Genomic DNA, 27961 nt, shown 5'->3' on the forward strand with positions numbered 1-27961 from the left:
AAGAATGTATATTCTGCGGCTTTGGGGTGAAATGTTCTATAAAGTCAATTAAATCTATCTGATTCAGTGTGTCCTTTAGAGTCACTGTTTCCTTGATAACTTTTTGTCTGCAGGATCTCTCCAGTGAAGTCAGCAGGATGTTAAAGTCCCCTACTATGACTGTATTGTTGTCGATCTCTCCCATAAAGTTCTCTAGAAGTTTTTTTTAAAAATATATATTTAGGTGCTCCTATATGGGATGCATATATGTTTACTAGGATTATATACTTTTGTTGTATAGATCCCTTTAGTATTATGAAGTGGCCTTCCTTATCTCTTATTATGGCCTTCATTTTGAGGTCTATTTTGTCAGATATGAGTATTGCTACCCCAGGTGTGAGTCTCTTGTTCTAATGTGGATCTCTTGTAGACAGCATATAATTGGGTCATGTTTTTGTATCCATTCAGCTATCCTATAACTTTTGATTAGAGAATTTAATCCATTTACATTTAAGGTTATTATTGACTAGAGGCCCAGTGCATGATTGAATCATGCACGTGTAGGGTCCCCTACATGCTTTCGCTTTCAATCACGGGGGAGCTGGGTGCCTGTCCGCTGGTGCACCAGGCCTTTCAGAAGCCTCCGGCGCGGTGAAGGCTTCTGAAAGGCCTGGTGCCTGAGTGGACAGGCACCCAGCTCCCCCGCTTTTGATGGTCCGCGGTGGGACGTGAGCTCGCTGCCCCAGAGGCCCCTTCTGTGCCACAGCACAGCCATGGCACAGACGCTGAGCTCGCGCCGCCGCTGGCTACGTGAGCTCAGCATCCCGCCGGCCCAATCGGCCACCCCGGCCACCCCGAGTCCTGCCCCCCCGCGCCTCCTGGCCAATCGTGGGCATAGCGAAGGTACGGTCAGTTTGCATATTTGTCTATTATTAGGTAGGATAGGTACTTATTTATTGCCATTTTATTTCTGTATGCCTAGTTTTCTCTCTCTATTTCTTTTCATTACAGCAGTCCTTTCAGCATTTCTTATAATGCTGGCTTGCTGGTGATGTACTCTTTTAGCCCTCCTTCCCCCCCCCCTTTTTTTTTTTGGTCTGGGAAGCTCTTTATTTCACCATATATTTTGAATGATAGCCTTGCTGGATATAGTAATCTTCGTTTCAGACCCTGGCATTCCTCTACCTTCAATACATCATGCCATTCCCTCCTGTCCTGTAGAGTTTCTGGTGAGAAAATAGCTGACAGCCTTATGAGAGCTCTTTGTAGGTAATAGTTTGCTTTTCTCTTTCTGCCCTTAAGATTCTCTCTTTGTCTTTAATTTTTGGCATTTTAATTATGATTTTTCTTGGCATGGGTCTCATTGGGTTCTTCTTGCTTGAGACTGTGCCTCCTGAACTTGTGCGACTTTTTCCTTCACCAGGTTAGGGAAGTTTTCTGCCATTATTTCTTCAAACACATTCTCTATACCTTTCTCCTTTTCTTCCTCTTCTGGCACAGCCATTATGCAAATATTATTACATTTCAGGTTTTCCCACAGCTCCCTTAAGCTGTCCCCCTTTTTTTCAATTGTTTTATTCTTTTTGGTTCTCTGATTGAGTGATTTTTTTCCTACCCTGTCTTCTAATTCACTGGTCCAATATCAGCTTACCCTAATCTGCTGTATATTCCTTCCAAGGTGCTCTTTATTAGTGCTATGTCATTCTTTACTTCTGACTTTTTTTTTTCATAGTTACTATATCTTTTCTCATGCTGTTGAGCTACTTTACCATCATTATTCTGAAATCTATATCAGATAAATTTCTTTTTCATTTTTATATTGTTTAAAGTATTATAAATAGTAGTACATATGTCTCCTTTCCCCCCCATTGATGTCCCCCTGGCCTCCCAGCATATGCCCTCTCCTCCCTCCCCCGTGTCTGTATCCATTGCTTATGCTTATATACCAGGTGTATCAGTTAATAATGTGGATTTTTTTCAATAGATGGAGTCACACATATGTTGACATATATGTGATTTGATATGTATGCTATTTTGTTGTATTGACAACAAGCTTCAAAACTTCATATGTCAATTTTTCTGAAAGTGTTAACATCATAGATATTTTAAAAAATATTTCTGGCAAAATAGATATTTTAAAAAATATTTCGTGGCAAAAAAAGAACATTTGTGGGGAGTTTTAATTCATTACTTTATTTTGAAGAAAAGTGCTGCTGAATAAGTTTATGGTAAACATGCTCCATCTCAAGATACTTATGAACGCTGGTTTAAATGCTTTAAAAATGATGATTTCGATGTGAAAAACAGAACGTCCAAGTCAACCAAAAAAGTTTAAAGGCCAACAATTAAAAGCATTATTGGATGAAGATGCATGTCAAACTCAAAAACAACTTGCAGAAAGATTAAACGTTGCTCAGCAAACCATTTCCGATCTTTTACAAGCAATGGGAAAGATTGTAAAGGAAGGAAAATGGGTGCCACATCAACTGAACAAAAGACAAATGGAAAACCGAAAAGTCATCAGTAAAATGTGTTTCAATGGCACGAAAGTCTTTTTTTGCATTGAATTGTGACTGGCAATGAAAAGTGGATTTATTCTGAGAATCCCAAACACAACAAAACCATGGGTTGACCCAGGTCAATCATGAACATCGATGGCAAGGCCAAATCGCTTTGGAAAGAAGACAATGCTGTGTGTTTGGTGGGATTAGGAAGGTGTTGTGTATTATGAGCTTCTAAAACCAGTTGAAACCATTAATACTAATGGCTACTGACAACAAAATAATCAATTTGAACCACGCTTTGATTGTGAAATGACCAGAATGTGCCAGAAGACACAGCAAAGTAATTTTGCTTCATGATAACCCACTAGCACACACTTCAAAACCAGTTAAAGACACATTAAAAGATGTTGCCTGGGAAGTATTAACCCACCCACTGTATTCACCAGACCTTGCTTCTTAGATTACCACTTGTTCCAATCGATGGCACACGCACTTTCTGAGCAGCACTTCAAAATGTACGAAAAAGTGGAAAATTGGGTCTCTGAATGGTTTGCCTCAAAACAAGAAAAGTTCTATTGGGACGGTATCCATAAATTACCCAAAAGATGGGGTAAATGTGTAGCTAGCAATGGACATTACTTTGAATAAAGCACTTTTGATGTTTGTGTTGAAATTATTGTGTTTTCTTGGATCACAAAATCCTCATTATTAACTGGTACACCTGGTACATGCATACTAGTCCTTCGGTTGATCTCTTACCACTCCCTCAACACTCCCCTGCCTTCCCATTGTAGTTTGACAGTATGTTCTATGCTTCTTTGTTACTATTTGATGATCAATTTTTGTTCATCAGTTTATGATGTTCTTTTATTCCACAAATGAGTGAGATCATGTGATATTTATCTTTCTATGACTGGCTTATTTCACTTAGCATAATGCTCTCCAGTTCCATCCATGCTGTTGCAAATGGTAAGAATTTCTTCTTTTTTACAGAAGCATAGTATTCCATTGCGTAGATGTACCACAGTTTTCTAATCCACTCATCAGCTTATGGGCACTTAAGCGGTTTCCAAATCTTAGCTATTGTGAATTGTGCTGCTATGAACATAGGGGTGCATATATCCTTTCTGATTGGTGTGTCTGGTTTCTTGGGATATAGTCCTAGAAGTGGGATTACTGGGTCAAATGGGAGCTCCATTTTTAACTTTTTGAGGAAACTCCATACTGTCTTCTACAGTGGCTGCACCAGTCTGCATTCCCACCAGCAGTGCACGAGGGTTCCTTTTTATCCGCATCCTCTCAAGCACTTGCTATTTGTTGATTTGTTGATGATAGCCATTCTGACAGGTATAAGATGGTACCTCATTGTTGTTTTGATTTGCATCTCTCAGATGATTAGTGACTTTGAGATGTTTTCATATGTCTCTTGTCCTTCTGTATGTCCTCTTGTGAAAAGTGTTGATTTAGGTCCTTTGCCGATTTTTTGATTGGATTGTTTATCTTTTTTTTAAAGTAGTATCTGTTACCTGTAAATGTTGGAGATTAAATCCTTACCAGTGATAACATTGGCAAATATGTTTTCCCATGCAGTGGGCTTTCTTGTTGTTTTGTTAATAGTTTCTTTTGCTGTGCAGTAGCTTTTATTTTGATTTAATCCCATTTATTTTCTCCTTAGTTTCCATTGCCCTAGGAGCTGTATCGGTAAAGATATTCCTATAACATATGCCTGCTATTTTGCTACCTATGGTTTCTTCTAAGATTTTTATGGTTTCCAATCTTACGTTTAAGTTCTTTATCCATTTTGAGTTTATTTTTTGTGTATGGTGTAAGTTGGTGATCTAGTTTCATTTTTTTGCATGTATCTGACCAATGTTTCCCACTGCATTTATTGAAGAGACTGTCTTGACGTCACTGTATGCTTTTGCCTCCTTTGTCAAATATTAATTGCTCATAATGGCTTCTGTCAATTTCTGGGTTCTCTGTTGTATTCCATTGGTCTATATGTCTGTTCTTGTGCCAATACCAGGAAGTTTTGAGAACAGAGGTTTTGTATTATAGCTTGATATCTGGTATTGTGATTCCTCCAACTTTGTTTTTTTTTTCTCTCAAAATTGATGCAGCTATTGGGGTCTTTTTTTTTTTTTTAAATCCAGATAAATCTTTGGAGAGTTTGTTCTAGGTGTGTGAAATATGCCATTGGTATCTTAATGGGGATTACATTGAATTTACAGATTTCTGTGGGTAGTATGGGCATTTTAATGATATTGATTCTACCAATACATGAACACAGTATATACTTCCATTTGTTTATGTCTTCCTCTATGAATTTTTTTCAGGGACCTGTAATTTTCTGAGTACAGGTCCTTTACCTCCTTGGTTATATTTATTCCTAGGTATCTTAATTTTTTTATTTTTTTGCAATGGTAAATGGGATTATTTTTTTAGGGTCTCTTTCTGTGAGTTCATTATTGGTGTATAAAAAAGCCATAGATTTCTGGGTGTTAATTTTGTATCCTGTTACATTGCTGAATTCATTTATTAAGTCTAGTAGTTTTTTTATGGAGTCTTCAAGGTTTTCTATGTACAATATCATGTCATCTGCGAATAATGACAGCTTTACTTCTTTTCCAATTTGTATGCTTTGTATTTATTTTTCTTGTCTGATCACCATGGCTAGTACTTCCAGTACTATATTGAACAGGAGTGGTGAAAGTGGGCATCCTGTCTTATTCCTCTTTTTAGGGGAAATGGTTTTAGCTTTTGTCTATTGAGTATGATGTTGGCTGTAGGTTTGTCATATAAGTCTTTTATTATGTTGAGGTATGATCCCTCTATTCCCTCCTTGCTGAGAGTTTTTATCAAGAACATGTGTTGGATTTTGTGAAATGCTTTTTATGCATCAATGGATATGATTATATCATTTTTATCTCTCAGTTTGTTTATGTGGTGTATCACGTTTATTGATCTGCGGATATTGTACCATCCTTGCATTCCTAGAATAAATCCCACCTGGTCATGGTGTCTGATCTTTCTAAAGTAATTCTGGATTTGATTTGCTAGAATTTTGTTGAGAATTTTGTCATCTATCTTCATGAGGGATATTGGCCTGTAATTTTCTTTCTTTGTATTGTCTTTATGTGGTTTTGGGAGTAGGGTAATTTCTTTGGAGATAACAAAGAGCTTGGAAGTGTTCCCTCCTCTTGAATTTTTTTGGAATAGTCTGAGGAATATAGGTTTTACTTCTTCTTTGAATGCTTGATAAAACTCCCCTTTGTAGCCATCTGGTGGAGGACTTTTGTTTGTTGGAAGTTTGTTGATTACTGCTTCAGTTTCCTCCATAGTTATCAGCCTATTCAGATTTTTTTATTCTTCCTGATTGAGTTTTGGAAGGTTGTATTTTCCTAGGAACATTTCTTCTAGGTTGACCAGTTTGTTGGAATAGTTGCTCATAGTATTTTTTTTAATGATTCTTCATATTTCTGTGGGGTCTGTTGTTATTTCACCTCTTTCATTTCTGATTTTGTTTATATGGGTCCTCTCTCTTTGCTTCTTGGTGAGCCTGCCTAGAGGTTCATTAATCTTGTTTATCCTTTCAAAGAACCAGCTTTTGGTTTCATTGTTCTTTTGTATTGTATTTTTGGTCTCTATGTCATTTATTTCCATTCTGATATATATTATCTCCTTCCTTCTGCTCACTCTGGGCTTTTCTTGTTGCTGTCTTTCTAATTCTTCACGTTGCATTGTTAGATGATTTATTACCAATTTTTCTAGTTTTTTGAGGTAGGCCTGTAATGCTATGAACTTCCCTCTCAGGACTGCTTTTACTGTGTCCCATAGATTTTGGATTGTTGTGTTTTCATTGTAATTTGTTTTCAGTATGCTTTTTATTTCTTCTTTGATCTCTTTGGTAACCCACTCATTGTTTAATAGTATGCTATTCATCCTCCAAGTGTTTGAATTTTTGTGATTGTTTTTATTTTAGTTTATTTCCAATATTTTGCCATGGTGATCTGAGAAGATGCTTGATATGAATTCAATCTTCTTGAATTTGGATAGACTTTGCCTATGTCCCAATATGTGGTCTATCTTTGAAAATGTCCCATGTGCACTTGAGAAGAATGTATATTCTGTAGCTTTGGGGTGGAATGTTCTGAAGATGTCGATTAAGTACATCTGGTCTATTGAATCATTTAGGATTGCTGTTTCTTTGCTTATTTATTTATTTATTTATTTGTCTAGAGGGTTTATCCAGGGATGTTAATTGGGTATTAAAGTTTCCTACTATGATTGTATTGCTGTCAATCTCAACCTTGATATCTTCCAGATTTTTTTTTATGTCTTTTGGTGCTCCTGCATTGCGTGCATATATGTTTACCAGAGTTATATCCTCTTGTTGTATCGATTCCTTTAGAATTATGAAGTGGCCTTCCTTGTCTCTTGTTATGGCCCTCATTTTGAGGTAAAAATTTTCAGATATAAGTATTTCTACCTTAGCCTTTTTTTTCATGTCCATTTGCCTGAAAGATATTTTTCCATCCCTTTACAATCAGTCTGTGTGAGTCCCTTGTTGTGAGGTGGGTCTCCTGTAGACAGCATATATATGGGTCATGTTTTCTTATCCAATCAGTCACTCTATGTCTTTTGATTGGAGCATTTAATCCATTCACGTTTAATGTTATTATTGATAGGTACTTGTTTGTATCGATTTCAATTCTTTATGTCTGTGCTCCTTCCTCCCTTCCTATTTCTTCTTTTTACTGCATTCCCTTTAGTATTTCTTGTGTTGCTGGCTTGGTAGTAATAAACTCCTTTAGCCTTTTTTTGTCTGTGAAGCTTATTATTTCCCCTTCCATTTTGATTGATAGCCTTGCTGGATAGAGTATTCTTGGATTCAGACCTTTGCTTTGCATCACTTTGTATACTTCATTCAATTCCCTTCTGGCCTCATGTGTTTCTGTTGAGAAATCATTTGATAATCTGATGAGGGATCCTTTGTAGGTAACTCTCTGTCTCTCTCTTGCAGCCTTTAAGATTCTCTCTTTTTCATTAATGTTTGCCATTATAATTATGATGTATCTTGGTGTGGGTCTTTTGGGGTTCATGTTGTTTGGGGACCTCTTTACTTGTGTGACTTTTTTCTTCCCCATATCAGGGAAGTTTTCTGTCATTATTTCTTCAAATAGATTCTCTAATCCTTGCTTGCTTTTCTTGTCCTTCTGGCACCCCTATTATATGTATGTTACATCATTTTGTGATGTCCCAGAGCTCCCTTAGGCTCTCCTCCTGCTTTTTAATTATTTTTCTCCAGTTGCTGTTCAGATTGGGTTTGTTTCTGTACCTTATCTTCTAACTCTAATTCAGTCCTCCACTTCTCCTAGTCTACTGTTGAAACCTTCCATCTTATTTTTTTATTTCTTCCTGATTTTTGCATAGGCTGTTGATTTTCTTGTCCATCCAGTTTATGAACTGTATGACCATTATGCTGAATTCTTTTTCTGACATGTTGCATGCCTCCATTTCATTTAGTTCCTTTCTTGGCGATTCCTCTTTTTATTTCCCTTGTGGATTGTTTCATTGTCTCCCTATTCTAGCTATCATCAGAAGGTCCAAGTCCTGAGTTACGGGGGCCTGTTCCACCTGAGGTGGGAGTGTTGCACCACCTGAGCATCACTGAAGAACTCAGACACTGAGACGTGTGGCTGCCATGGGTCAGCAGGAGCCACGTGTCCCAAGACTCAGAGTCACCAACACTCAGTGCAGCCTTGTGTGCATGCTGAGAATCATGGTCCCCACGTGTGCGCTGAGAAACAGTCCCTGCAAGCATGCACCTAAAATCAGATTCCCCAAGCATGCACCAGGAATCAGAGTCCCTGTGTGCACGCACTGAGAATCAAGAGTCTGAGTCTCTGGTGCTCCATGTGGCCTTGTGCTCTTGACAAGGATCAGTGTCCCTGTGCATGTGTGTGCTGAGAATCGGAGTCACTGGCCCTCGGTGTGTGCACGCCGAGAATCAGGGTTCCCGTGCGCATGTTTAATGAGAAATAGAGTCCCTGAGGGTGTGTGCCAAGAATCAAAGTCACTGATGCTTAGTGCTGAGAATCAGTCTGTGCACGTGCACCAATAATCAGAGTTCCCAGCCTGCTAGGGGGGCCAGGTTGCACAGCCACCCTGTGTTGGCGGGAGGCCCGCTTGTGCACCATGGATCAGGCAGGCCCTATGCCACTGCAGTAGGCCAGCAGGGAGAGGCATGCATTCTGTGACTCACAGAAATCTGCGGCCGAGATGTCTGGAGTCTCAGTGTCCATGGGTCTGCAGCTGTGGTAGCAGGTCTTTGTCCAGAGTGGCTTTAGCGTTCCAGTTTGCATTTGAGGCCAGTCTGGGTGGTGATGAGGCTAGGATCCTAGTCACAGCAGTTCTGCCCTTCAATATGGCGTGGTTTCTGTGCCAGCTCCAGCTGGCTAGCAGTGTTTGCAGGGGCAGCATGGTCTCACAGTCTAAGATTGTCTGGTCCACCAGCCCCCGAATGTCCTTCAGGATCTAACTGTCCCTAGCTCACACACACACACACACACACCACACTTCCACACACTCCTCTTTTGCTCCCTCACTCTCTCACACACTCTCTCTCCCTGCCGTCTTTCCGGTCACCATCTTTCTAGTCTCAGATAAATTTCTTATCTCCATTTCATTTATCTTTTCTTCGGGAGAATTCTCTTGTTCTTTCATTTGGGGGTTATTTTTTTGTCTCCACATCTTGACTGCCAGTTTGGGTTTGTGATTATGTATTAGGTAGATCTGTTACACCTCTCAATCTCTAGTTATGGACAGTGTCAAATGCTGTTTCTGACTAATTACATCAGGCAAAGACTCAAAGTCTCCAGAGACCCACCTCTGCCTGCAGAGTGATTGGATTCAGTCTTTTTTTTTTTAAAAAAAATATATATTTTATTGATTTTTCACAGAGAGAAAGGTAGAGGGATAGAGAGCTAGAAACATCGATGAGAGAGACACATCGACCAGCTGCCTCCTGCACACCCCCCACCGGGGATGTGCCCACAACCAATGTACATACCCTTGACCGGAATCGAACCTGGGACCTTTCAGTCCGCAGACCAACGCTCTATCCACTGAGCCAAACTGGTTTCGGCTGGATTCAGTCTTGAATAGCCCTGAGGCAATCATCCACACATGTGGTGAGAGTTTTTCCAACATGGTGGGGCAATTGCTTATTTCTGGAGGCTAATTGTTATTCTTTGTCTCTTAATGGACCTCAGAAACTCTACACCATGGGGCAATGTGTTTTCCAATAGGATGTGTCAACTGTTTTCCCCCAAAGTAAATCTGCCTGAATAGTAAAGTTCTGCTGAACAAAGTGTCTTCTACAATGTGAAGGAATGACTCAGCACAGGAGACTGGGGTGTCTGCCTTCTGAACTCTAACCCCAGAGCACCCAACCCTGGCTTCTGCTCACAGTGTCCCAGTCCACTCTGCCCTACCTCTGCCAGACCACAAAATGAGTGGCTGAACATGAAATTTTTGTCCTTGAAGAGGGTGCCTGCATTTCCAGCCATCTCTCCCTGGCAGACAGCAACCCTGCTGCTTTTCACAGCCAGATGTTATGAGGGCACCTTTCTCAGTTCTGCTGCTGTGGACTTTGGGACTCAGCTTGGGGACTAGACTCCAGAGTTCTCAGTTTCAACTCCCAACCCCCCCACAGCTGAGATATCTCTCCAGAACTTCAGCTGCTGTCTGTGGGAGTCCAGCAAGCCCTCTGAGCCTCCACCCTTCTTACCAGTCTCTATGTGGTCTCCACTTTCCATCCTTGGTTATAAGGGTTTTCTCTAGCTAGTCTTCAGTTGAATTATTCATAAATTTATTTATTTTTTTGTATTTTAGTTGTAGTTCCAGTTTTGTTCTGGGAGTGGTCTGTGTGGCATCCACTTACTCTGCCATCATTTTAAATCCTGTTCCAAGCACTTTAAACTCAGGGAGAAGCTCAGCTTGCTGAATGACTAAGCCTCAGTGATTTGAGCTATGAAAATGGACCCTAGATTAAAACATTGCAGCCTAAACTTCCATCAATATTACTCCTCAAAGCCTCTTTCAAAGAGATTTTCATATTGATTATGTTATGGCAATGTGTTATCTGGGAGGTGGGGAATACATTTAATGCATTATAAGCCTGAAGCAAGGAGAGCTCGTGGAGAAACTAGAGATGAATTTTGATGGGAGAAAGGGGGAGGGAAACAGGAAGGGGTCCAGGAGGGCAGTGACTGGCTGGAGCCGCCTTGAGGAAACTGGAGGCTATTTTCAGCTTCTAGGTTTTGCTCAAGGCCCTGCTTGGAGTGGAGGTGGGTTACCAGGGCACACTACATGTCAACTCTGTGCACTCCCATCTGCCAAGCCAGCAACTGGGCACTGAAGAAAACCTGTGATTGGCCTAAATCCTCTAAAGAGGAAGTAAAGCCAGTTTCATTTTTTTTTTGTTTTGTTATAAAAGTGGAAATGTTAATAAATTTTCCCTCCCTACCATTTTTCCATTTTTCTCATTTCCTGTGGTTTTAGTTTTGGTTCTGCTTGACTTAACTGTTGCTAACAGAAGGATTAATACTTTCCCCCAATTTTCATTCCTAACTCTATTTCCGATATTTCCATTCCACTTGCTTTCCTATTAAGATTACAAAGTAAAAGGGACAAAGAAAACTTTTTTCATTCATATTTATTATTTCCTTTTTAAAGTAACAAACATAAATGCACATGGTTATTTTTTTAAGGTCAAGTGATACAGACAATGAAGAGCATAAAGTGATACGCAAAACTCCCATTCCAACCTGAACTCAATTCCACTTCCCAGAGATAACCTCACAGAAAGCACTTTTTTTTTTTAAGTGAAGGTATAGAATCCATAGTATTTCCAAATTAAAGTGCAGCACGATGGAGGAGTTGTTTTGAAACTAACCTCCTTAAGTTCAGTGTGGATATAAATGATCAACACTGCAGCTGGGCCTGTAGACTAAGAAGTAAGAAGGATCGTAAAGCCCTGCCTAGTCTCCTTTACTTTACTCAAAGCAGGAGCAAAGAGCAAGATTCAGAACAGATGTCAGGGGATGTAACTGACCTTTGCTTTCATCCTTAGCTAGAGGTACTTAGAGCCAACCTTCAAAATATTTGTCTGTCCCAACCTCCAGATGGTGCTTATTCCTGAGTTCTCTCCTTTTCTCTCCCCATAGGAAGAAGATAAGCCCACTCTCTATGTGTTCAATGCTGTTACCCAAGAGAAAATGTTGATAATGGAGAGCATTTCCCTTCTTGGTAAAAAAGTGTCTGAGCTGAGAACGCTGTTATCTTTGAGATGTGGCTTCCCTGTGAGTGTCTTCTGCCTTCGGACCCCAAGGGGACTGGAGATGTTCGACTGCAACACCCTCAGGGACTATCAGACTGACATCGGTACTGCCCTCTACACTTGATACCAGCTACTACTCAGCACTAGGGTTCTTTGATACCAGATTCTTAACAAATGGAGAAGTTGTTTCTAAACTAAAACTTCTGTAAGCACTGTGTGGTTATAATTTATCAAAACTCCTCTCTGGTATCTGGTTCTGTAGACTAAGACATAAGAAAGGTCTCAGAATCTTATCTAGTTCTCTTTCAAATATGTTTGCAGCATATATAAAAGCAAGTTCAAGTACATATTCTTTTTCCTCTTTTTAACAGAGTGGTAGCATAGGATACACACTGTTCTGAGCCTTGCTTTATGCAATCTCATTTTAAAATGTTGGTTAAATTAAACTTTTAAACAGGGTGAAGCCACTACTATGCAGGCTGAACTGCCTTGGTGAGCTGGCATTCATTCTTCACAGCAGATACAACCTCCCTTTTAATCCTGTACTGCTAGCCATACACCAGTAAAACTTCCAGGTTTGTTTTAACTACATTGGAAATGTTTCAAACCTTATAAAGATTCTTGCTTGAAGCAAATGGATCTTTGCTGACAATTAGCACATTTTTAAGTGGCGCCATGCTGTAACATTTGTTGCAATGGAATTTGAGTTCTTCCAACTTATAATAGCTCTTTGTAGACATTCTTGAGTTAAGCAGTTTTGCTCTTTATAAATTTGCCTTCATTGTTACTTCTCCTATCATATTTACTTATTCTTTTATGTTATTTTTAATTGAGGCTCTCAAAAGTTTGACATCAATAATCATTCCTGTTTTTTTTCTTATTTATTATTGCTTTAATTTAGTATAGTGTTTATTTGACTTTTTCAAAATTTACAATTCAATATACTCTGAATATCAGTAAATAAAATTTGCTTGCTGAAGTCCATTATTATCCAAAATGGAAACCTGTTTTTCCCAAATTAACTCTTCACATTTCTAACCAAATTCACTCTTGGGTCAGAGCATGCTTTTTCATATCAACAATTTATTTCTTTTAAAAAAAAATTTTTTTTTTTAATTTTTCAATTGCAGTTGACATACAATATTATATTAGTTTCAGGTGTACACTCCAGTGATTAGACATTATATAACTTAGTAAGGGATCATCACAATAAATCTAGTATCCATCTGACACCTTACATAGTTACTACAATATTATTGACTATATTCCCCATGCTATAATTTGTATCCTCATGACTATTCTGTTACTACCAATTTGTCCTTCCTAATACTTTCACCTTTTTCACCTATCTCCTCAAATCCCCCTCCCAAATGGAAATACCAAAATCTTCTCTGTATCTATGAATCTGTTTCTGTTCTGCTTGTTTGTTTGTTTTTTAGATTCAATGGTTTATAGATATGCATTTATTAATATTTTATTATTCATATTTTTACTCCTTTTTCCTTCTTCTTCAAAAACATTTTATGTAGTACTGGTTTGGTGGTGATGAAACCTAGTTTTTTCTTGTCTGGGATGCTCTTTATAGGTTCTTTGATTCTAACGAATAGCTTTGCTGGGTAGACTAACCTTGGTTATAGGTCCTTGCTTTTCATCACTTTGAATATTTCTTTCTTTTTAAATGCTTTTATTGATTTCAGAAAGAGTGGAAGGAAGAGGGAAATAGAGATAAAAATATCAACGAGATAAACATCAATCACTTCTTCCTGCACACCCCCTACTGGGGATTGAGCCCATAACCTGGGTATGTGCCCTGACTGGGAATTGAACTAGCAACCTCTTGGTGCATGGGGTGACGCTCAATCCACTGAGCCACACCAGCCAGGCCATTAAATATTTCTTGCCAATACTTTCTGGCCTGCAAAATTTCTGTTGAGAAATAAGCTAACAGTCTTATGGGAGCTCCCTTGTCATCACTAACTGCTTTTCTCTTTCTGCTTTTAAGATTCTCTCTCTTTAATCTTTGTCATTTTCATTATGATGTGTCTTGGTGTGGACCTCTTTGTGTTCATCTTGTTTGGGACTCTCTGTGCTTCCTGGACTTGTATGTTTAGATCCTTCACCAGGTGAGGGAAGTTTTCCACCATCATTTTTTCACATAGGTTTTAAATTCCTTGTTTTCTATCTTCTTCTGACACCCTCATGATGCAAATATTGGTATGCTTGAAGCTGTCTCAGAGGCTCCTTTTACTATCCTCAGTGGTTTTTTAAATTCTTTTTTCTTTTTGTTATTCTGATTGGGTTTTTTATTTCTTATCTTCCAAATCTCTGACTTGATCCTCTGCTTCATCTACTCCATTGTTGATTCCCTGTAATGTATTCTTCATTTCAGTTAGTGTATTCTTAATTTCTGACTGGTTCTTTTTCATGTTTTCTATTTCCATTTTTATATTTCTGATCTCTTTGTTGAATTCTCACGAAGTTCATTGAGCATCCTTATAACCAGTGGGGTTTTTAAAAAATATGCTTTAATTGATTTCATAGAGGAAGGGAGAAGGAGAGAGAGATAGGAACATCAATGATGAGAGAGAATCATTGATTGGCTGCCTTCTGCATGCCCACACTGGGGATTGAGCCTTCAACCTGAGGATGTGCCCTGACCTGTATTAAAAATGTGACCTCCTGGTTCATAGGTCAACGCTCAAACACTGAGCCATGCTGACTGGGCTAAACCAGTATTTTGAAATCTGTGTCTAGGAGATTGCTTGTCTCCATTTTGTTTAGTTCTTTTCTGGAGTGTTGTTCTGTTCTTTCATTTGGGCCATGTTTCTTTATCTCCTCATTTTGGCAGCCTCCCATTGTTTGTTTCTAATGTATTAGGTAGAGCTGCTACATCTCCTGGGCTTGGTAGAGTGGCCTAATGTAATAGGTGTCCTGTAGGTCTCAATGGCACAGCCTCCCTGATCACCCAAGCTGGGCACTCCAGGTGTGCCCTCATGTGTCTGTGGGTTGTATACACCCTCCTGTTGTAGTTGAACCTTGATTGCTGTTGGCACAGAAATGGAAGGAATTTGCCCCCTGGCTGATCAGCTACAAGGACTGGCTGCAACCACTTGGAGGATCAGGTCTGCCAAGGCCAACTCCATGGAGAAAGACTTACTTCAGCGGGGCTCTGATGCCCAATGAGTCTTCCCTTGAGTGTGTCACTTGTGGAGGTGGTTGAGTGGTGCTTTGATGTGGTCTGAAGCTGTCTACTAGGTGCACTGGCTCTGGGGCCTTCTGGGAGATGCAGGCCATGGTTAGCCACCTCCTGTGTCCTGCCTAGGGCTACCCGGCATGAGCTACAAAGTGATCAGAAGGCAGACAAGGCTCTCTCGGACAGGGAGAGACTACCACTGTGGACACTTCCCAGACTGCGGGACTCGGGCACAGAGCCCACGCCATTTTGAAGGGGAGAGTGGCTTCTTCTAGGAACTCATCAACACCACCACTCAGACAGGCCTTGGACACTGCCCGTGACCCAGCAGCCAATTCAGCCAAAATCCTGCTGCCCTACCCACAGACCCGTGGACCCTGGGACCTCCACCTCAAAAGGTGCACTGCTCCTGCAGCGGCAAGTGCAACTTTCTCCCTCCCCAGGAGCAGACCTCAGGACACCACAGTCATGTGTTTCCAGCGCGCAGGCCTCCAGGGCACACCACTCCACAGGCTGCTCTTGGGAGACACTGTGAGCCCCCACTAGGTGTGATTTTGTACAGATGAGGGTGTGCTGCCCTGCAGTAGAAATTCTGAATTCCCTCTTCCTGAATAACTCCCCACAGACACTCCAGCTGTGCAACTTCAGCGCCAGGACACTTCAGAGTGCTTCAGAGCTCCGTGCCGGCAAATGCACAACCACAATTGCATGATTCCAGTGTGCAGGCCTCCTGGGAACACCACTCCACAGGCAGCTCTTGGATGCTGCTGTGAGCCCCCATTGGGTGTGATTTTGCACAGACAAGGGTGCACTGCCCCGTAGTAGAAATTCTGAATTCTCTATTCCTGAATAACTGCCCATGGCCACCCCAGCTGTGTAATTTCAGTGCCAGGGCCCCTCAGAGTGCGTCAGAGCTCTGCACTGGCAAACACACTGCCACAGTTGCACAATTCCAGCATGCAGGCCCCCTGAGCCCATCGATGCACAGGCTGCTTTTGGGAGCTGCTGTGAGGCCCCACTGGTTGCAATATTGTACAAACAGGAACACACTCCCCCAGCAGTAGAAATTCTGAATTCCCTCATCCTGGATATCTGCCCACAGACACCTTGATCACGCAGTTTCAGTGCCAGGGCTCTTCAGTATGTCAGTGCACCACACTGGCAAACGGACCACGGGTGCCCTTATGAACTGCCACTAGGAGTGGGTATCCAAACACAGGTGCAGCAGCAAAAACTGAGTCTTTCCTCCCCACAGCTGCAGAACTCTGGACACGACAGTAACGCTTTTCCAGTGTGCAGGCCTCCCAAGCCCACTGCTGCATAGGCAGCTCTTGGGTGCTTCTATGAGCCCCTGCTGGGCACGCACTTATACAAACAGGGGTGCACTGCTGGGCAGTAGAAATTCTGAATTTCCTCTACCTGAATACCTGCCCACAGACACCTCAACCATGTGGCTTCAGCGCCAGGTACCTTCAGAGTGTGTCAGTACACTGTGCTGGCAAATGCACCAGAGGTGCCCCTGTGAACTGCCACTGGGGGCACGTGTATCCAATCATGAAGGCAGCAGCAAAAGCTGAGTCTGCCCACCCCACAGCTACAGAACTCTGGACACCACAGTCGTGCCTTTCCAGAGTGCAGGACTCCTGAGACCAACCAACACAACAGATAGCTCCTGGGTGCCACTGTGAGTCCCCACTGGGCATGTGAAATTTTAAACAAGGGCGCAAGGCAGGAAAAATTGGGACACCACCCTCCACGGCTGCTGACTTCTAGACAATGCAGTTGCTCCTTTCCAGCTCACAGGCCTACATCTAGAGAACTCAGATAGCTCAAGTAGGCAGCTACACTAGATTACTAAGCCCAGGAGATCTGAGAGATCACACCAGTAGCACCATTCCCAAAAGAACCTGGGTAGCAAAGCAATCGGCTCTAGGACACAGAAAAAATGAAAACGTTACAGAAAAACATGGGAAGACAAAAGAGCAATCCACAAAGAAAAGAAAAAGAGGAATCACCAGAAAGGGAGTTAAATGAAATGGAGGCAAGTAGCATGTCAGAGAAAGAATTCAGAGTAATGGTTATAAGGATGCTCAAACAAATGGATGATTAATACACACAACTCAATGACAAATACACACAATTCAACAAGAATTATAAGGAGCTGAATGAGAATGTCACCAACATGAAAAGGGACCAAGAGGAAATGAAGAAGGACATAGCTGCAATAAAGAACACAATAGAAAGCATCAACAGTAAACTAGAAGAGGCTGAGGACAGCATGAGCAAATTAGAAAACAAGGTAGGAAAAAACACACAAACTCAGCAGCAACTGTAAAGAAAATTTAAAAAGCAAGACAAGAGCCTAGAGAGCTTTGGATCAACACAAAACAAAACAACATCCGCATAATAGGGGTACCAGAGGAGAGGAAGAGAAGCAAGGAATAGAAAGCCTGTTTGAAGAAATAATGACAGAAAACTTCCCTGATATTGGCAAGAAAAAAACTACACAAGTCCAAGAAGCACATAGAGTCCCAAACAAAATGAACCCCAAAAGCCCGACACCAGGACACATCATAATTAAATTGGCAAACACCAACAACAAAGTAAGAATTTTAAAGGCTATTGGAGAGAGACAGAAAGTTATCTACAGGGGATCTCCTATTACAATATCAACTGATTTCTCAACAGAAACACACCAGGCCAGAAGGGAATGGAATGAAATATACAAAATGATGCAAAGCAAGGCACTGAATCCAAGAATAGTATACCCAGCAAGACTATCATTCAAAATTGAAGGTGGAACCAGGAGCTTCACACACACACACTCACACACACACACACACACACACACACACAAAGGGCTAAGAGAGTTTATTACCACCAAGCCAGCAATGCAAGAAATGCTAAATGGTCTGCTGTAAAAAAAAAAGAAACAGAAAGGCAAGAAGAAACACAAACACTAAGAATAAAAATGATGACAAACAAGTACTTATCAATAATAACATTAAATGTAAATGGATTAAATGCTCCAATCAAAAGACATAGGATAGCTGAATGGATAAGAAAACATGACCCATATATTTGCTGTCTGCAAGAGACCCACCTCAGAACAAAGGATTCACACAGACTGATCGTGAAAGGATGGAAAAAAATGTTCAGGCAAATAGAAATGAGAAAAAAGCTGGGATTGCAATACTTATATCTGACAAAATAGACCTCAAAGTGAAGGCCATAACAAGAGATAAGGAAGGCTACTACATAATACTAAAGGGAGCAATTCAACAAGAAGATATAACTCTGGTAAACATATATGCACCCAATACAGGAGCGCCCAAATACATAAAATAACTTCTGGAAGATATCAAGGGAGAGATCAACAGCAATACAGTCATAGTAAGGGACTTTAATACCCCACTGACACCACTGGATAAATTCTTTAAACAAGAAATCAGCAAAGAAACATCAATCCTATATGACTCACTAGATCAGATGGATTTAATTGACATCTTCAGAATATTTCACCCCAAAGCTATAGAATATACATTCTTCTCCAGTGCACATGGGAAATTTTCAAAGATAGACCACATATTAGGACACAGGCAAAGTCTCTTCAAATTCAAGAGGATAGAAATCATAACAAGCATCTTCTCGGATCACAATGGCATAAAACTAGAAATCAAATAAAATGAAAAAAATCAAACATTTGCACGCTAAATAGCATGCTATTAAATAAAGGCTAAATAGCATGCTATTAAATAATAAAGAGATCAAAGAAGAAATAAAAAGCATACTGGAAACAAATGACAATGAAAACACAACAATCCAAAATCTATGGGACACAATGAAAGCAATCTTAAGAGGGAAGTTCATAGCTCTACAGGCCTACCTCAAAAAACAAGAAAAACTGGTAATAAATTATCTAACCTTGCAACTTAAAGAATTAGAAAGAGAGCAACAAGAAAAGCCCACAGTATCCAGAAGGAAGAAGATAATAAAGATCAGAGCAGAAATAAACAACATAGAGGAAAAAAAACAAACAAAAAAATCCCAAACACAATACAAAAGATTAATGAAACCAAGAGCTGGTTCTTTGAAAAAATAAACAAGATTGATGAACCTCTAGCCAGGCTCACCAAGAAGCAAAGAGAGAGGACCCAAATAAACAAAATCAGAAATGAAAGAGGCGAAGTAACAACTGACCCCACTGATATACAAAGGATTGTAAAAAAAAATACTATGAATAACTCTACTACAACAAACTGGACAACCTCAACGAAATGGACACATTCCTAGAAAAATACAAGCTTCCAAAACTCAATCAGGAAGAATCAAAAAACCTGAATAGGCTGATAACTACTGATTAAATTGAAACAGTAATCAAAAAGCTTCCAGCAAACAAAAGCCATGGGCCAGATAGCTTCACAGGGGAGTTTTACCAAACATTCAAAGAAGAACTAAAACCAATCCTTCTCAGACTATTCCAAAAAATTCAAGAGGAAGGCTCACTTCCAAGCTCCTTTTATGAAGCCAGAATTACCTTAATGCGAAACCAGATAAAGACACCACAAAGAAAGAGAATTACAGGCCAATATCCCTGACGAACACAGATGCTAAAATTCTCAACAAAATTCTAGCAAACCAGATCCAGCAATACATTAGAAAGATCATACACTATGACCAAGTGGGATTAATTCCAGGGAATCAAGGCTGGTACAATATCCGCAAATCAATAAACGTGATACATCACATAGACAAATTGAGAGACAAAAATCACATAGTCATATCAATTGATGCAGAAAAGGCATTTGACAAAGTCCAACAACGTTTTCTGATAAAAATGCTCAGCAAGGAGGGAATAGAAGTATCATACCCCAACATAATAAAAGACTTATATGACAAACCTGCAAGTCAACATCATACTCAATGGGCAAAAACTAAAACCATTTCCCTTAAGAACAGGAACAAGACAGGGATGCCCACTTTCACCATTCTTGTTCAATATAGTACTGGAAGTGCTAGCCAAAGTGATCTGACAAGAAGAAGGAATAAAAGGCATCCAAATTGGAAAAGCAGAAGTAAAACTGTCATTATTTGCAGATGGCATGATACTGTACATAGAAAACACTAAAGTCTCCATAAAAAATTATTAGACTTAATAAATGAATTTGGCAATGTAGCAGAATACAAAATTAACACCAAGAAATCTACGGCATTTTTATACACCAATAGTGAACTTAAAGAAAGAGAGATTTAAAAAAAACAATCACATTTACCATTGCACACAAAAAATTAACATACCTAGGAATAAACTTAACTAAGGAGGTAAAAGACCTCTACTCAGAAAACTATAGGATGTTGAAAAAAGAGATAGAGGATGACATAAACAGATGGAAGAACATACCGTGTTCATGGATTGGTAGTATCAACATCATTAAAATGCCCATACCACCCAAAGCAATTTATAGATCCAATGCACTCCGCATTAAAACACCAACAGCATATTTCACAGATCTAGAAAGAACTCTCCAAAAGTTCATCTGGAATAAAAAAAGACTTCGAATAGCTGCAGCAATCCTGAGAAAGAAGAACAAAGTAGGTGGGATCTCAATACCAGATATCGAGATGTATTACAAAGCCACTGTTCTCAAAACAGCCTGGTACTGGCACAAGAACAGACATATAGACCAATGGAATAGAATAGAGAACCCAGAAATCAACCCAAACCACTATACTCAATTAATATTTTACAAAGGAGGCAAGAACATACAATGGAGTCAAGACAGTCTCTTCAATAAAGGGTGCTGGGAAATTTTGTCAGACACATGCAAAAAAATTAAACTAGACCACCAACTTACACCATACACAAAAATAAACTCAAAATGGATACAGGACTTAAACGTAAGATGGGAAACCATAAAAATACTAGAGGAATCCACAGGCAACAAAATCTCAGATATATGCCGAAACAGTATCTTCACCGATACAGCTCCTAGGGCAATGAAAACTAAAGTGAAAATAAACAAATGGGACTACATCAAAATAAAAAGCTTCTGTACAGCAAAAGAAACCATCAACAAAACAACAAGAAAGCCCACTGTATGGGAGAACATATTTGCCAATGATATTTCCGATCAGGGTTTAATCTCCAACATTTACAGGGAACTCATACAACTTAGCAAAAGGAAGATAAACAACCCAATCAAAAAATGGGCAATGGACCTAAATAGATACTTTTCGAAAGAGGACATAAGGAAGGCCAAAAGACATATGAAAACATGCTCAAAGTCACTAATCACCTGAGAGATGCAAATCAAAACGATAATGAGGTACCACCTCACACCTGTCAGAATGGCGATCATCAACAAATCAACAGATAACAAGTGCTGGCGATGATATGGATAAAAAGAAACCCTCTTGCACTGCTCTGCGAATGCAGACTGGTGCAGCCACTGTGGAGAACAGTATGGAGTTTCCTCAAAAAACTAAAAATGGAGCTCCCATTTGACCCAGTGATCCCACTTCTAGGAATATATCCCAAGAAACTAGAAACACCAATCAGAAAGGATATATTCACACCAATGTTCATAATAGCACAATTTACAATAGCTAAGATTTGGAAACAGCCTAAGTGCCCATCAGCAGATGAGTGGATTAGAAAACTGTGGTACATCTACACAATGGAATACTATGCTGCTGTAAAAAGGAAGGAACTCCTACCATTTGCAACAGCATGGATGGAGCTGGAGAACATTATGCTAAGTGAAATAAGCCAGTTAGAGAAAGATAAATATCACATGATCTCACTCATTTGTGGATTATAATGAACAGCATAAACTGATGAACAAAAACAGATCCAGAGACAGAGAAGCGTCGATCAGATGCTCAAACCTCAGAGGGAAGGGTGGGGGTAAGGGGTAGAGGTCAGCCAAAGGACTTGTATGCATGCATATAATCATAACCAATGAACATAGAAATCAAGTGGGTGAGGGTATGAACGGGAGTGGGGTGGGGGGGCAATTGGGGGTTATGGACACATTTGTAATACCTTAATCAATAACGAAAAAAAAAAAAAGATCAGCAGATGGATGCTAATTATGCTGGGTTTGGATGTGCCCAGGAGAGGCGGAGCTGCAAACCGAGGCTGGCTGTTGCTAGTGCCTGGTCTGTGGCCACTTAGCAAGAGATACGGGGCACACAGAGGCCAGACACTGTTTGTCTGAAAGGTTTTAGGAAAGTTTGAAGCATATGTCAAGACAGGCTGTTTGTATGGAAAAGCTGATGGAAATAGCTTGGGTGGGTCTACAACTTGGGTGGGGTGGGGGGTCTCAGGGAATCATCAGTGTGGGGCAAACAGTGTTAACCAGGTTGATGGAGACTCAGATATGGTGTCCACCTGCTGGCTCTGTGGGGTGAGGGTGCAGAAAAGGAACAATGGTCTCTGCTAGCTCTTCTGTCTGGGAGAAAGCTGCCCCTCCAGCTCTTGTCCTGTTATCAGACACGTCAGTTCCTCCCCATGTGTCCCTGGTGCCTTTCTAACTGCTGCCCTCGTGCTGGAACTCAAAGCTTTTGAGTTCAAGAATGTCTGTGTGTGGGCCCTTTTAATGTAACTGCCTGGGACTCCAGCAGCCTCTGCCTTCCTAGGCCTCAATCCCCACTGGTTTTTATAGCCGGAAGTTATGGGCCCTTCTTTTCCTCTGAACCCTGGGCTAGGAAGCCTGGTGTGGGTCTGGGACCCTTCACTCCTCAGGAGGGACCTCTACAACCGAGATATCCCTCCCAGTTTTTATCTGCCACATTTTGATATGGGACCAGCTGGCTCAGTATCTCTGCCCCTCGTACCATTCACAATGCGGCTTCCTCTTTAATTTCCTATTTGTAGGACCTCTGTTCAGCTATATTTCAGGCAGTTCTGAATGATTGTTGTTCTGTATTCTAGTTGTAGTTTTGATGTGGTTGTGGGAGGATGCAAGTACTGCACTTACCTACACCACCATCTTGTCTGGAAGCCCCACTATAAACCTATCATCCCTGTTTTGATCAGAGGAAGCATTGTTCTAGGATTTGTCCCCAGAGTACCTCACTGTAAAGCACACATGTGCTCTATGTGTTTGCTGGGGATCAGCCCTGCCCAGACCATGGTGGGGCTATTTGAGTAAGGGCACACAAGAGTCATTTGTCCCTAAGCAACTTATGTTCTAGCTATTCCATACCAAAGGGTCAATGGAAAAAATAGGGAGACTGTTCTTCCAGCCTATGTTGCTCAGATTATGATGTGACATTTTAGATCTGGAAGAGAATTTAGAAATGGCTTGGCCCAACCCAAATTTTTAAAGATTTAAAGAAAGCAAAAAGGTTCCGAGTGGTTAAACGACTTGCTCAGGGTGTGTCAAGAACAACACATCAACATATTAAAACATCCTTGTAGAAATAAATGTTTTCAGATATAAGGTTAGAGACTCGAGTCTGACCAGGGTGGGTTACTTTGGCCACTATGAGAACACAGGGCACGGGAGGGGCGGCAAGGAAAAAAGAAACTCGCAGGGAAAGGAGGACGTCTTTGGCCTGCATGAAGCACCTTCGCCATAAGCACCCCTAGCATTCCTTAAGTACCCCACCTTTGTAAACTGACGGATAAAAGTGCCCTTGATCAGCCTCTCTTCCAGCTTCCCTCCTTTCTAGTCAGTGAGTCATTCCTGGTCCTTTCTGGAGTTGAACCTTCATTTCCTTCCAAAGACAGTGGAAAATCAGAAGGTTTTAGAGAAGCAGTCAAATTCAGAATGAAAATAAAAGATTTAAGTAGCTTAATTAGTCATTGCACAAACTAGCTCATACAGAAGTATACAAAACTGCCTCTGCATCTGGGCATTTACAGTAACTTGGTGGGAATGAGAAATGCACATATACTCAGTTATAACCCAATAAGACAGTTCAATGTATGCTCAAGGGCTCAAGGGAAGGCATTTGAAAGAATATGGGGCTTGAGCACACAAAGGGGCAGGATCATCAGCAAGGGGGATGGGAAGACATTCCAGGCTTCTGGGCCAGGAGAAAAACATGAGCCACAGGTTCATGAACATAGTTTAATCCAGGAGGAACAGCAAGCAGGAGACTGACTGGAAGAGTGGATCCTTGCTGAGACCAATGGGTCAGATTAAGGAGGGTCTTAGGGGTGAGGCAACAGAGTACAGGCTTAATGTGCTCAGCCTCTGAAATCATGTACATTCTGGAACAGGCATGTTTTATTTTTATATATATATATTTTTATATATTTTATTGAGTTTTTACAGAGAGGAAGGGAGAGAGAGAGTTAGAAACATCGATGAGAGAGAAACATCGATCAGCTGCCTCTTGCACACCCCCTACTGGGGATGTGCCCGCAACCAAGGTACATGCCCTTGACCGGAATCGAACCTGGGACCTTTCAGTCCGCAGGCTGACGCTCTATCCACTGAGCCAAACCGGTTTCGGCACAGGCATGCTTTAACAGAAGTAACATCTGATAACAAGCAGCATGAAACATAGAAAGGAATGAGGAAATACTGGAAGCTAACTAGAACTTTTTAAAACTATATCTTTATTGATTTCAGAGAGAAGGGGAGAGGGAGAGAGACAGAAGTGTCAATGATGAGAGAGAACCATCGATCTGCTGCCTCCTGCGTCCTGCCCACCCTCCGCCCCAACCTGGGACAGATCCCACAACCCAGGCATGTGACCCAACTAAAAATCGACCTGTGACTTCCTGATTCATAAGTTGATGCTCAACCACTAAGCAACACTGGCCGGGTGCTAACTGAAACTTTTTTTTTTCTATTATGTTCACCAGTTTATTCTGTTCCTCAGATTTTTAGTTCACTTGATTTTTAGAATCACTTGTTGATAGATATGTATTTGTTGTTCATAATTTTTATCTTTACTTTTTTCTTCTTCTTAAAGAATACCTTTCAGCATTTCATATAATACTGGTTTGGTGGTGATGTCCTTTAGCTTTTTCTTATCTGTGAAGCTCTTTATCTGCCCTTCAATTCTGAATGATAACTTTGCTGGGTAGAGTAGTCTTGGTTGTAGGTTCTTGCTATTCATCACTTTGAATATTTCTTGCCATTCCCGCCTGGCCTGCATAGTTTCTGTTGAGAAATCAGCTGACAGTCGTATGGGTGCTCCCTTGTAGGTAACTAACTGTTTTTCTCTTGCTGCTTGTAAGATTCTCTCTTTGTCTTTTGCCCTTGGCATTTTAATTATGATGTGTCTTGGTGTGGTCCTCTTTGGACTCCTCTTGTTTGGGGTTCTGTGCGCTTCCTGATCCTGTAAGTCTATTTCTTTCACCAGGTGGGGGAAGTTTTCTGTCATTATTTCTTCAAATAGGTTTTCAGTATCTTGCTCTCTCTCTTCTGGCACCCCAAAAATTTGGATATTGGTACGCTTAAAGCCATCCCGGAGGCTCCTTATGCTATCCTCACACTTTTGGATTCTTCTTTCTTTCCGCCTCTCTGGTTGGGTGTTTTTTTCTTCCTCATATTCCAGATCTTTGGTTTGACTCTTCGGGTGCGGTGGTCTACTCTGTATATTCTTTATTTCAGACAGTGTATGCATAATTTCTGACTGGTCCTTTTCCATTTTTTTGGTATTCTCATTTAGGTCCTTGAAGGTCTCTTCAAGTTTCTCAGCGGTTTTTAGAAGATTCTTGAGTAACCTTATAAATACGGTTCTGAACACTGTGTCGTCCATTAGTTTGCTTTCATCTATCTCTCCTACTTGTGACATACTTCGATGTCTCCACATTTTGGCTGCCTCCCTGTGTTAATGGAGTGGCTTTGTGTGGTCGGTGACCTATAGGGGCCGGTAGCTCAGCTTCCCCAATCACCCTAGGTGGTCGCTCTTGGTACTCCCCTTTGTGGGCTGAGTGGAAAGTCTTGGTGTAGTTAAAAGCCCTGATTGCTGTTGGTACACTGGGAGGAATAGACCTCCGGTCCAATTGGTTGTGAGGGCCTGCTGTGTCTATAACGGAAGAATTGTTGTGCTGGAGACACAGTAGGGCTTTGGTGCTCACTGAGTCTGCCTCTTGAATGTGTCCCTTATGAGAGTGGTTGAAATCTGGTGTCGTCCACACCGACAGAAAAGTCACTCTCACTCTCCGACCGATGGCCGAGAGTCCCGTAGGCGTCTGGGTCCCCCGCGTGTCCCCAGAAACTGGAGTTCAGAGTGGTTGGGATTGTTGGTATCACTGGCGGGAGTTGATCTCCAAGCCAGTTGGCTGTGAGGATCAGCAGTGTCTCCGCTGGGAGAGCTTCTGTGCTCAGCTTGGATGGGTCGGAGTCTCAGGGTGGTGCAGACAAGCTTTGGTTTCCTGTCTGCTCCGCCCTAAGAGGGGCGGTTTCTCCATGCCCGAATTAATGGCTGCATGCCTCTGAGAGAAGGCAGCTTTCGAGCCTCTCCCGCTGCCTAACAGACCAATTTCTCCCCAGCTGGGGCTGAATTTCAGTGCAGACCGGAGGTTTTGTTTTTCTCCCGAACGAGAAATCCAGTCACTGGGAGGGCTGTGCTCAGCTTGGATGGGGCGGAGTCTCAGAATGGCGCAGACAAACTTGGTTTCCGTCCATGCCGCCCTAAGAGGGCCGGTTTCTCTGTGCCCTAATCAATGGCTGTGCGCCTCTGAGAGAAGGCAGCTTTCGAGCCTCTCCCGCTGCCTAACAGACCAGTTTCTCCCTAGCTGGGGCTGGATTTCAGTGCAGACCAGAGGTTTTGTTTTTCTCCCAAATGAGAAATCCAGTCACTGGGAGGGCTGTGCTCAGCTTGGATGGGGTGGAGTCTCAGAATGGCGCAGACAAACTTGGTTTCCGTCCGCGCCGCCCTAAGAGGGCAGGTTTCTCCGTGCCCTAATCAATGGCTGCGCGCCTCTGAGAGAAGGCAGCTTTCGAGCCTCGTCTGCTGCCAAACAGACCAGTTTCTCCCCGACCGCAGCTGGATTTCAGTGCAGTCGGGAAGTTTTGTTTTTCTCCCAAACGAGAAAGCTAGCCACGCAGCGTCTGCTGCCCTCCCTCTCAACGCTGTGAGCAAGCCTGCCGTGTATTCAGCCGCCTGCCCTTTCCGCGCTCACGGATCTCCGCACCTCCACAGCTCCTGAGGCTCAGCGTCCCCCTCTCTTTTTTTCTCTAGTTGTAGGTTTTCCACTCTGCCAGCTTTCCGGTGGTTCTGGACGGTGTGCGCTCTGTTTTCCAGTTGTAGTTTCAAAATTGTTGTGGTAGGCAACAATTAGGTTTTTACCTTATGCCGCCATCTTGGTTTCCTATCTAACTGGAACTTTTGATAATTCCGGTATGAACTAATTTCACTAGCAATGAATGAGACAAGTTTGAGAAATTCTGGAAGAAGAGACAAAATGGCATGCTGGTTCACATGAAAGAAGAGGAGGCACCAGGGTTCTGTCACTAGGACAGCAGTGGCGAACTTGGGAAAAGGAACGTATGCTTCGGGTACTAAACTTGAGATATAAGGAAACTCAGAAATTTCATGTTGGTTTTTTCCCCCTGCAAGTTACTCAGCTAGTTAGTGGCCAACCTGAAAGCACAACTCCATGATAAACCTGGAGCTAGTGCTTGAGTGACTGTTGAGTTAGCAGATATTGCTGTCATGTCCTGCCCACGGAGCTGTGGGCTGAGCTCCAGGAGAGGTGCTGTCCTTATAGAGCAGTTACAGCAGGATGTGTCAAGGGCCAAGGGCCAGTGCTAAGGAAACTGTGAAGTCAGGGCAAGTAGACAGTCAGGAAATGAGACACAGAAAGCTGTCAGAGTCGAGAGGGGAACTGGACTTTGCATTGTTACAGATGATGAAGAAGAGCCAATTTTCAGGATGCCAGAAAAGGCCAAAAACAATGTCTAAGTAATAACTTTTGATTTGACTTAACGATCATTGGTAAGCACAGAGAGAATAGTTTCAATAAAGTGG

At 41.5% G+C, this 27961-nt stretch overlaps 1 protein-coding gene across 1 annotated transcript in view; it reads left to right on the forward strand.

The window, feature by feature from the left end:
- The window catches only part of ANKUB1 (ankyrin repeat and ubiquitin domain containing 1), a gene marked incomplete at both ends in the record, with an annotated part of 87180 nt that overhangs the window by 20888 nt on the left and 38331 nt on the right, over positions 1 to 27961 (forward strand). The window contains one exon of the mRNA XM_079767127.1: positions 11714 to 11930. Coding sequence (XP_079623253.1) covers positions 11714 to 11930 — 217 coding nt within the window. The remainder of the gene's footprint in view (positions 1 to 11713; positions 11931 to 27961) is intronic.

This window comes from Cnephaeus nilssonii, assembly GCF_951640355.1.
Source record: "Cnephaeus nilssonii genome assembly, chromosome: 3".
Taxonomy (NCBI): domain Eukaryota; kingdom Metazoa; phylum Chordata; class Mammalia; order Chiroptera; family Vespertilionidae; genus Cnephaeus; species Cnephaeus nilssonii.